The following is an 11,657-nucleotide window of genomic DNA, read 5'->3' on the forward strand; positions in this document are numbered from 1 at the left end:
CTGTTGTTCTGCCTTTCAAGTAAAATAAATAAACCTTAAAAAAAAATAGGATAACCAGACTCTGGAATATCCCTTATCTTATCTCAGGAGTGTTAATGTTCCTTGAGAAAGTCCAGGGACATTTAACTTAGCCACAGGCTAACTCCAGTACAGGGATGCATTATCTTAAGATTGTCCTTTAATACATCTGTCCTTAAATATACCGAATAAATTACACTTTATGTAGTCTTAGATTTGTCCTCCTTCTTCAGTTTTTTAGTCCTTCTACCTTTGGTGGCTAGTTTTCATACACCACGTTTTTCTGAAACAAAGGCTGACAACTATAGATTTGAGAATCATTTGCAAAGCGACTTGCAGTAAACTATGGAAATAAGTGTATAATCTCCTATTTGCTGCTGGCAGCAAAAGGAATTAAAAGCAGACTGATAAGGAAGGCTTTGAGAGGTGATGAAAACACATCATCTGGTTCTATTTAGGTGACCTTAACTCTTTTCCTTCTCTTTCACAAGGGCATAAATTCCTCTGGAAATCTTTCCTTTAAAAAAAAAAAAAGGATTTATTTGAAAGGCAGAGTGACACAAGAAGAAGGACAGAGAGAAAGAGAGAGATCTTCCATTCACTGGTTCACTCCCCATATGCCCACAACAGCCAGGACTAGGCCAGACCAATGCCAAGAGTTGGGAACTCCATTTGGGTTTTTCACATGGGTGGGAGGGATACAAGTACTTGGGCCATCATCCACTGCCTTCCCCACCACACTACCAGAAAGCTGGATTGAAGATAAAGTAGCCAGGACTTGAACCAGCACTTTAATATGGCATGCATGTGTGATGTGACATAGCCAAGGGAAGTTCCTTAGTAGACTTGCACCATGCTATTTGGACTTTCAGCCTCCCAAACTATGAACAAAATAAACCTATTTTCTTTATAAAGTAACCAGTTGCAGGTATTTTGTTTAATCTGTCCTGGGGTATTTCCCCTTTCTGATTGTTTATGTAAGAGTGGGGCTTGAACCCACAACCCTGGGATTAGAGTCTCATTTCTACCAGTTGAGCTAGTCAGGCAACCAAGTCAAGGGGAGGTATTCTGTTTTAGCACTGGAAAACAGACTAATACAACATTGTACATCCGGTTTTCTAATTTCCGCTTTTTTTTCTATTCATAATTAATGCAAGAATATTTTCCCCAGGTCAGATATATTTCAAACCCATAACTTTGAAGGACTAATGATATTCTATTTTACTGATATATACTACAAATTATTTACAATCTGTGGTTGAAAAGCCAAGAGATTCACAAATATTTTAGATGTTGCCTCCTTTAAAAAAAAAAGAAAACTATTTTATTTGAAAGGCAGAGTGACAGGGAGAGGGAGAGACAGAGAGATCTATCTGCTGGTTCACTCCCCAAATGGCCACATAGCCAGGGCTGCACTGGGCCAGGCCGAAGCCAGGAGACTGGAAGTCTATCTGGGACTCCCACAAGTATGGCAGGAGCCCAAGTACTTGATTATCTTTCTCTGTCTCCCAGGAACATTAGCAGGGAGCTGGATCAGCAGTGGAGCAGCCAGAATTTGAAGTAATGTTCTGATACGGGATGCCAATTACACAGGCAGAAGCTTAATCCACTGTAGCACAATATCAGCCCTGGATGCTTCCTTCTTTTGATCTTTCTGACTAAAGTAGTTTTACCTCTAAAGTTAGGATTAGTATCTACCTCACAGGGTTGTTTGAAAGACTGAATGAATGTGGAATATAAACAGATGCAAAGACATCAGTTTTATTACTACTTGCAGAAGAACACAGGAGCATCATGATGTTAACAAAAGATCACAGAACTTGAAATAGATTAAAATGTGACTCACAATACTGTCATTATCCCTCAATAGCTTGATCAAGACAACCTGTATGAACAATAATTAAACCTTCTATTTCAAAAAGTGATTGTAGGGGCAGGCTTTTAACTTAGTGATTTGAGATGATGCTTAAGTTGCCCACACCCCACATCAGAGTGCCTGGGTTTGATTCTCAGCTCTAGCTCCTCTTCCAGCAAGCTGCCAAGTGCAGACCCCAGGAGGCTGCACTGATGGCTCAAGTAACTACCCAATTAATCCTTCCACCAACGTGGGCGACCTGGCATGAATTCCCAGCTTCTGGCTTCAGCCTCAGCCAAGCCCTGGCTGGTGGAATTTCAGGAGTGAATCAATGGATAAGAACTCTATCGGCCAGCGCCGCGGCTCACTAGGCTAATCCTCCACCTTGCAGCGCCGGCACACCGGGTTCTAGTCCCGGTCGGGGCGCCGGATTCTGTCCTGGTTGCCCCTCTTCCAGGCCAGCTCTCTGCTGTGGCCCGGAAGTGCAGTGGAGGATGGCCCAAGTCAGCACCTGGCTCCTGCCTTCGGATTAGTGCGGTGCACCAGCCGCAGTGCGCCAGCCACGGTGGCCATTGGAGGGTGAACCAACGGCAAAGGAAGACCTTTCTCTCTGTCTCTCTCTCTCTCACTGTCCACTCTGCCTGTAAAAAAAAAAAAAAAAAAAAAAAAAAAAAAAAAAAAAAAAACCTCTCTCTGGGGCTGGTGCTGTGGTATAATAGGCTAAGCCTCCCTCTGAGGCACTGACAACCTATGTGGGCGCTGATTCATGTCCCAGCTGCTTTTCTTCCAATCCAGCTCTCTACTGAAGGCCTGGGAAAGCAGTGGAAGATGGCCCAAGTGCTTGGGCCCCTGTACCTATGTGGGAGACCTGGAAGGAGCTCTTGGCTCCTGGCTTCACATCTGCTCAGCTCCGGCTGTCTGCAGCCATTTGGGGAGTGAACCAGTGGATGGAAGACCTTTCTCTGTGTCTCTCCCTTTCTCTGTCTGTAACTCTACCTCTCAAATAAAAAAATAAACCTTTTAAAAAAAAGAACTCTCTCTGCTTCTCAAATAGTTTTTAAATTTTAAGTGATTACAGTCATTAAAAATAGATATGTGAAAGACTCAAACACAGTACTCGGTGCAGAATAATCAATAAATGTTCATTATTCATTCACTGATATTGAATAATAACTTGGATGTTTCTTAAACTGTGACTATAAAGGAAAAAAGATTTTTATAAATTCTCCCATCACATACATATTTCCTAAGTAGGTAATAAAAATTATCAATGTTGGTTTCCCCTTTTTGATGAACAATTACCCAACACTTACCAAAACATATTTAAGATTTTTTATATATAAATATTGATACAATTTTGCTTTCATTGTTACAGGCAAAATAATTATTATTGAATGATGGCATGAATAAATAAATTATCATGTGCTTTAATGTATCTAACTCAGGTTAGTGAACTACTATGTGATAAGCAAGAAAATATTCAGCAGCACTGCCTCACTTAAGGGATATTTTGTGAAGCAATCTGTGAATTGTAATTATAAAATATTTTTAAAAATTCAGTGCTTTTCTGTTTTTTAGATACAAGTTTGATACAGTCAACAAGTGCAATTTGAGGTCCTTAAGGACTTAGTCATCTCCGCCTCTCTAGGGTCCAGCCCAAAGCCTGACATATAAAAGGTACTGGATAAGCACTGAGTGGGTGGGTAAATGACTGACTGAGTATGGTAGTCATCAGCACTGTCTTTGCTTCTAGGCACTCCAAAGTCAATACTTTTTGTCTACGTGTCCTGTGGTTAGATGCAATCATTTAATCAGTTGTGAGAGGAAGTGATATGTGTCAGTTCCAGGCTGAGGCAATCATGTTAGACCTTCCATGTCCTTTTCCCATTGTTACAGTGGTCTTTAAGGCTTATGTTAAGAGAAAGCTTCCATCAGTCACTCAATCTCTGTGATCCTCTACTCACTCCACTGGAAACATAGAAGACTCATAAATTTTTGTTGGATTAAGTCATTGAAATTTTAGATTTTTGTTACAGCAGCATAACCTAACTTAAACTTATACAACAAGCAAGTTGATGAAATTCATTTTATCTTGTTTTTAAAGATTTATTTATTTATTTGAAAGGCAGGGCAACAGAGACAGAATGAGAAACAGGGACAGGGTCAGAGACAGAGACAGAGACAGATCTTCCATCTGCTGGTTCACTTCTCAAATGGCTGCAACAGCCAGGTCCAGGCCAGAACAAAGCCAGGACCAGGAATTCCATTTAGGTCTCCTACAATGGGTGGCAGAGGTACAAGCACTTGGACTATCTTCTGCTGCCTTCCCAGGTATATTAGCAAGAAGCTGGATTGGAAGTGGAGCAACTGGAACTCAAATCTATACTACAATATGTTGCTATTGCAGATAGAAGTTTAACCTGCTGCTCTACAAGTCGATCCCTGACATTCATTTTAGAGCTAGAAACTCATCAAAGTTCATTTTCAGAAAACAAAATGGTGCTCATAAGTGCTAAAGTTTGTACACGTAACTTCTCTGTATAACTTTTCCTATCAAGTGGCATAATAATAGCATCTACCTCATAGGATGTGTATAGGGATTAAATAAGTGAATATCTACTGAGTAGTTAGCACAGTACTCATGGCACATACAGTTTTTATTAAGTGGTAACAGATCATAATCATTACTAATGCATTAGACACAAGCTACATGTTTCATTTTATTCTTCCACCTCTTCTTATTCATTTTAATTTATGATTAATTTTTCAATTTATATTTTATTTATTTGAAAGGCAGAGTCACAAAGAGATAAAGGGAGAGACAGAGAGAGAGGTCTTCCATCTGCTGGTTCACTTCCCAAATGGCCGCAATGACCAGGGACCTGGAGTTACTCCCAGGTCTCCCATATGGGTGCAGGAGCCCAAGGACATGGGTCATCTTCCATTGCTTTCCCAGGTGCATTAGAAATGGGACAGCTGGGTCTCGAACCAGCGCCCATATAGGATGCTGGTGTCACAGGTGGCAGCTTTACCTCTATGCCATTTTGAATTTTTTCAATTCAAAATACTTTCATTAAGAATGACCATGTAGAAGGTACCATATTAGACATTAGGAATAAAGATGAGACATACTGTCAAGCTCTTTTCTTCAACAATCTACCTATAACCAAGCAAATTTTATTTATTTTTTTTAAAAAAGGGGAAGATTAACTTATTTATTTGAAAGGCAGACTTACATAACAGAGGGAGAGAAAGAGATGTCTTCCAACTGCTAGTATATTCCTCTAGTGGCCACAATGGCCAGAAACTGGACCAGGCCTAAGGCAGGAGCTTGGAACTCCATCCAAGTCTCCAAGTCTCCTACACAGGTGACAGGAGCCCAAGTACTTAGACCATCTTCTGCTGCTTTCCCAGGAGCATTAGCATGCAGATGGATTAGAAGCTGAAACTTGAACCAGCACTCAAGTGGAATGCCCACGTAGCAGGCAGTGACTTAACCCACTGTACCACAATGCTGCCCTAACAACCAAACTTTAAAATCACAAACATAAATTATCTATATCATAAATACTGCTTCAGTAGTAGAGATGATTGACTTTCAATTTTAAAATGTTTCATATGATATGGGTATGTACCTTATTCATAGTCAATATGGAAAAAAAATATTTAGGTTCAATTAGCCCAGGGTAATTAATGTTAGGGCAAAAAAAACAGAATTTGTGCCCACATCCTCACTGTTCCTACCTAATGCAGTCCTCTGTAGACAGGAAGCACTCAGTGAACAACAGGACTGAGATCAGTAGATCTAATCCTCTTATCTTACAGATTAGTACAAGACCTTAAAAGTTAAGCAACTTGCCCAAGACCATGACATAAGTTAGTGGCAGGGCTGATACTAGAACCTAAACTTTGAAAATGTTTTAAATGTCTTAAACCTCTAAAGCACAAAGTCCCTGCAATACACTGACAAAGGGATATAACAAATCAGTAAAAAACCTGAGGTTAATTTTTATTATAATTACATTTTAGCATTAGCTGGTAAAACATTAAATACTCAACTATCAGCAAGATAGTGTTATTATCAGGAAGAGAAGGAATTTCCAAAAACCTAAAAGAATACATCCATTACCAATTTATCCTCCACATTTACTAAAATTCAAAATAGTGTAGGAAAAAAAATAGTAGTTTCCTATGCTTCCTTTCATGTGTCACAGAGTTTCATATGATAGAAAATGTTTTCAGGCAAAGAAAAAGTTAGCTCCCAGACCACAGGTCTATTAAATTATATCTCCTGAATAAAAAGACACATGTGTATAATTTATGTAACAGAAAAGAGTTCCAAGATTTTCATTTTTTCCAGAATAACTATTTCAGGTACAATAAGGAATGATTTAAATATTTTATTCCGAGTAGAGATGGCATAAATTAAAGCATTAAGAAACTGCAAGGTAAAATAAAAATACCATTTATCATTTAGGTAGTACACACTGTGCTAACACACAAATCTATGAGATGGATGGTATAATTATCCCCAGTTTGCTGACTATGAAAATATGGCCTGCCTCAGAGTAACTTGTCAAGTTTCTCAAGTAAAGGCAGAAACAGAATTCATTCTCAAACCTTTTTGTCTCTCAAGGTTGTGCTCTTAGCTACTACTGTATTCAAGCTCTATCAAGTTCTTTGGTCTCCAGCCTCCCAGCCTCCCTGGTAGATCTTGGACTTGCTAAACTTCCATAGTTACATAAGACAATTCTTTAAGATAGATGAAAGATGAGAGAGAGGGAAATTTTACTGGTTTTATTTCTCTAAAGAATCCTAACATAGGAGATATCGCACTATAGTTTACTACTCAGAAAAATGATGGCCTGGGGCCAGCGCTGTGGCATAGCAGGTAAAGCTGCAGTTTGCAGTGCCAACAACTCATATGGGTGCTGATTTGAGTCCTAGCCTCTCCACTTCTGATCCAGCTCCCTGCTAATGGCCCAGGAAAGCAGCAGAAGATAGCACAGTGCTTGGGCCCCTGTCACCCACTTGGGAGACCTGGAAGAAGTTCCTGGCTCCTGGCTTCAGGTGTGGCCATCTGGGAAGTGAATCAGCAGATGGAAGATCTCGCTCTCCCCCTCTCGCTTTGTAATTCTGCCTTTAAATAAAATAAATAAATCTTTAAAAACAAAAATGGTGGCCTGACAGAAACCATTCTCCTTCCTTAATTCATCACACAGTAAAATGACCTCAAGATTCACATTCTAGCCTAAAGGACTGGGAGACAAGACAATAAAACCTTGTAATCACAAGTTATGTATCTTAGGAGACTGGTTATGACCCGGGCATCACACATGTACCCTCAGCCTTAATGTGCTAATGTGATATGGGTACCACCTTTCTCTAGTCTGATTCAGCTATTTCAGGCAAAAGAAATATAATATTCCTATTAAATCAACATTTGAAGACTTTGAAAAAAGGAATAAAAATAACTGGCAAATAATAGGAGATATAAAAAGAAATATTAAAAAAAATCAGTTAAATAATGGTAGCCTTTGCTTTGTTTAGGCTCTCTTCAGGTAGTCATTCACTCCCTTAACAACTATTTATTGTGTTTTACACTTTTTGTAGGTACTAGAGAGTGCTATCTAGCCAAAGGAACACATAAAAAATAGTAAATGTGCAGGATGAAAAAAGACCAACTAAATTTCACTAAAGAAGTCAAGAAGTTTACACAGAAATGTCATCTCAGCTGCAGCAGAAGTATAAGTTTAACCAGCAGAGCAGAGAAATGACATTTCAGATAGACTTTCCCACACAGTAAAACCCACTTGAGTCTGCATTCTGTCCAAAAGTGCATGTATATGAGAGTGGGGATAAAGCATTATGGCAGGATACAAAGCTGGAAAAGCCATCTGGGGTTATGTGGGGAAGAATAAAGGATTCCATGCCAAGGTGTTTGGCCTTTATCCTGAAGGATTTATTAAACAGAGAAGGGACAAGGCCATAGGCTAATCCTTTTTGTGAGACCACTCCATAAATCTATGTCTTTTATGCACATATAAGGACAGCTAGAACTAGACTGGTCTTCTGGGTAGATAGATAAATCATTATAAAGTTTGATAAAAATTAAATTATTAAATTTTTAATTAAAATTAATTAAAGGGCCGGCGCCGCGGCTCACTAGGCTAATCCTCCGCCTAGCGGCGCTGGCACACCGGGTTCTAGTCCCGGTCGGGGCGCCGGATTCTGTCCCGGTTGCCCCTCTTCCAGGCCAGCCCTCTGCTGTGGCCAGGGAGTGCAGCGGAGGATGGCCCAGGTGCTTGGGCCCTGCACCCGCATGGGAGACCAGGAAAAGCACCTGTCTCCTGGCTCCTGCCATCGGATCAGCGCGGTGCGCCGGCTGCAGCGCGCCGGCCGCAGCGGCCATTGGAGGGTGAACCAACGGCAAAGGAAGACCTTTCTCTCTGTCTCTGTCTCTCTCTCTCACTGTCCACTCTGCCTGTCAAAAAAATAAAAATAAATTAAAAAAAAAATAAAAAAATAAAAAAAAAATTAATTAAAAACTGGGCCTTTTGGTTATAATAATTTTATTTCTAATAGACATAAAAGTATTTCATGTGCTCTAACTAAAAAATTAGAGTTTGCAGTCATTTCCAATTAAAAATCTACATAGAAGTGACCAACTATTCTAACTATAATTATGCAACAAATACATTAAGTGTAAGTTTTTCTCAAAAAAAGGAAGAAAGAAAATTCATTTGGAGCTGATGTAAGGAAAATTTTATAATGATAATAAAGATATGTCATAGACTCTGTGTCCTAAAATAGAAACTAAATATAAAAATGGGTAAAAGGTAGCTGAGGAGAGCAAAATATTTTGCAGATCACCAAAAATGGAAAAAGAACCAGCCTTAAATTTATATTTCTAAAGAGCAAAGTGACCAACCAACTAAAATACAACAAAGGTATATAAATTTCAAGATCACTCCCTTCTGTCCTTTCATTTCTCCCTTTTTTTTCTGTTAATAGTTCTTTTTCATCAATTCCTATAGGGATTTTTTGAGATCTTCTATTCCAAGAGTTCTTCCCTAATTTTACTCTGGCAATAAAATTATGAAAATTGCCATATATAAAATCCTAATATGGGAAAACAGATAAAAGTAGAGAGCTCCAAGTGAAAAGAGGCCAGGAAGTTGTTGGAAGACCTGACTTGGTCTCCACTTCAGCCCTCACCCAGATCTGAGATAGCTCTCTAAAGAGCCTTTAATTTTCCTCAGTAAAGTCTAAAACACATCAATTCTTATCCCAATCTCTAATTTTATAAATGAAAAAACTGTGCCCTAGAGTGTTCAAGAAAGATGTCCATTTTCTTGGTGTTTCTGCTAAAAATAAAACACTTTCTTTTCCTCATAAACTCAAATTCAAATCTCTGGGTTACAAGTTATTCTACAAGCTCACACCATCTATCCCAAATTCCTATTAACAACTCACATATATCTGTAACCATGCATTTAACAAGTGTATGCATTTAATAAATTGTAGCCATGTACTCTAATAGGGACAAAGCTCTCATTTAATCATCGCAACTCCTGCCAGGAGATCAAGAAATAAGGCTGAGAGATGTACTACAATTTACCAAAGGTTGCAGAGCTGGCAGGGAGGAATCCTGGATCATCTGAGTCCTAAAGCCAAGACTCCAAGATCCAAATTCTTGCACTCTTTCTAATCTCAACCTTTCCCAACTTTTTGCCTATCTTTATGCAGGCCCGCAGAAACACAGAACCGAAAGGGTTTCTTGTCATTTCACGCAGAATGCACTTCCCATTCAGACTTGCAGATTGCCTCATGTCACAGCCAAGCACAAAAGGCATCCAGACTTTCTTAACTCTAAACTCAAGTTAAAAGGGAAGACATTTGGCACAGCCATTAAGTCACAGCTTGGGACGCCCATATCCTATATCAGAGTGCCTTGTCTGAATCTCAGCCATTCCACTTTTGATCCAGCTTCTTGCTAATGTGTATCCTGGGAGGCAGCTGATTGATGGCTCAAGTAATCGGGTCCCTGGTACCCACTTGAAAGACCTGAATGAAGTTCCTGATTCCTGGCTTTACCCTGGACCCCTTGGTTGCAGGCATTTGGGGAGTGAACCAGCAGAGGGGAGATCTCTGTCTCTACCTTTCAAATACAATTAAAATTTTAAAAAATTTAAACTTAGTTACAGAACACAGAGACTAATTCCCCCCACACATTTTAAGTCCTGACATATTTCTACAACTTTCTTGAAAAACACAGGCTATATAAGTTATCTTATAGGGAACAGGGACTGACAAAAATTACTAATGAAAGCACTACAAAGTCAACTTTAAGCTAATCTCGAGTTGACAGACTGGTGTTTTAGACTGGATAAATATTCTACAATACCTAATAGGTAAAGATATGAAAATGTGTATTTAGGGACTGCTTGTGAGGCAAAGAATGCCTGTCACCACAGACTAGGGGCCAGAGTTGTGATTCAATAATTTGAATGTGGAGGAAAACCAAGAGAATTTATATGGGAGCAGGAGTTGTTTAAGTGATGGTTGTAGCCAATTACAGATGAGCCTGAATCAAGAGAATTATTGATAATGGTAGGAGAAATTTTAAATAGCACTGGGAAATGGAGCCCCCACTGGGAAAGTGTGAATCAAAGACCGGATAGGTCCTAGGTAGTAGAAGATCCGAACGGGAGTAGGCTGGGTTGCCCGGGCTCTGTGGGGCTGGAGTCCTGGCGGTTGGGCCTGGGACGGCGAACCTCCCTCCTCTTCCCCTGGCTCTTACCTTCTGCTCGAAGTAGAGAATTGAGTAGTTGTTGGCTAGAGCAGGGCGGGACGTGGGATTGGTTGGCAAATGTAGGCTGCCAAGAGTCCTTAGGGCTGGCCGGAGGATTACGGCGGCTCCAGGCGCCAGAAGAGCCAAGAGCAGCAGCAAGAGGGCTCCGCGGCCCATGGCTCAGGCTGCCGGCTGCAGTGTGAAAGGGCGACACGCAGAACCGCGCCGTCCCAGCCCGGCACAGCCCACAGCTCCGCCTACTGCATACCGGCTCCTCCCCCGGCAGACCCAAAGCCAGCCAGCCCCTCAACCACGCCGCCCCCTGTGTCCTAGGGCGCTGCTTCCACTCCACTTCCCTCACGAGCCATCCCTTCACCTGAGCGCACCTTCATTGCGGTCACACCCCGAGTCTGCCCTGGCCGTATCCCATCTTTGTCTATAGCGCCGGGCAAGTTAAAACCCAAGTTACAGAACATCACTTTACACCCCTACCTTTACTCTCACCCCCGAACCCTACCCTGGGCACTGCAAGTCCGTTGCGGTACCACCCTGCCCTCGGCAAATCCCTCATGGTAATAATAGCTACTATGACAACATTGACTGTTCACTACATGCCCGTCCAAAAGTAAACATGACAGCGCGCATACCATGTCACCGAATTCAACCATCTGCGCTTCCTGCACGATCGTTCTGTCATTCACAGACAAGGAAACTGGGTCTCAGGGAGGTGTAGGGACTTGTACTGGGTCACTCAGAGAGCGGACAGGGGAGCGGGGCTTGGCAGCCCCCTCCGTCCGGCTCCAAAGGTCGCGCGCCTCGCAGCTAACCTCCATTCTGTCGCCTCCCGTGGTACCGGTGTTCTGGTGCACCAACCCCTCCCAGCTGCCCGCTCAACCCGCCCCTTAGGAAGGTCGCTCAGAGCCCACTTGGCCCGAATCCCGCCCAGTTTGCGACTCTTCTTCCTGGTGACGCCTCCTTTCTGTTCCCGGA

At 41.4% G+C, this 11,657-nt stretch overlaps 1 protein-coding gene across 2 annotated transcripts in view; it reads right to left on the reverse strand.

Moving 5' to 3' along the window:
- Positions 1-11,643, reverse strand: part of PRCP (prolylcarboxypeptidase) — a 74,958-nt gene extending 63,315 nt beyond the window's left edge. The window contains exon 1 of one of the 2 annotated variants that reach the window (XM_017344368.3): positions 11,315-11,643. In XM_017344368.3, the coding sequence (XP_017199857.1) occupies positions 11,315-11,335 (21 nt within the window). In that variant the 5' untranslated portion in view covers positions 11,336-11,643. Of the gene's footprint in view, positions 1-10,676; positions 11,205-11,314 lie in introns of those variants that run through there. The other variant, XM_008263350.4, reaches the window with a different exon arrangement.
- Positions 11,644-11,657: the final 14 nt, after the last annotated feature.

This window comes from Oryctolagus cuniculus, chromosome 1 (assembly GCF_964237555.1).
Source record: "Oryctolagus cuniculus chromosome 1, mOryCun1.1, whole genome shotgun sequence".
Taxonomy (NCBI): Eukaryota; Metazoa; Chordata; class Mammalia; order Lagomorpha; family Leporidae; genus Oryctolagus; species Oryctolagus cuniculus.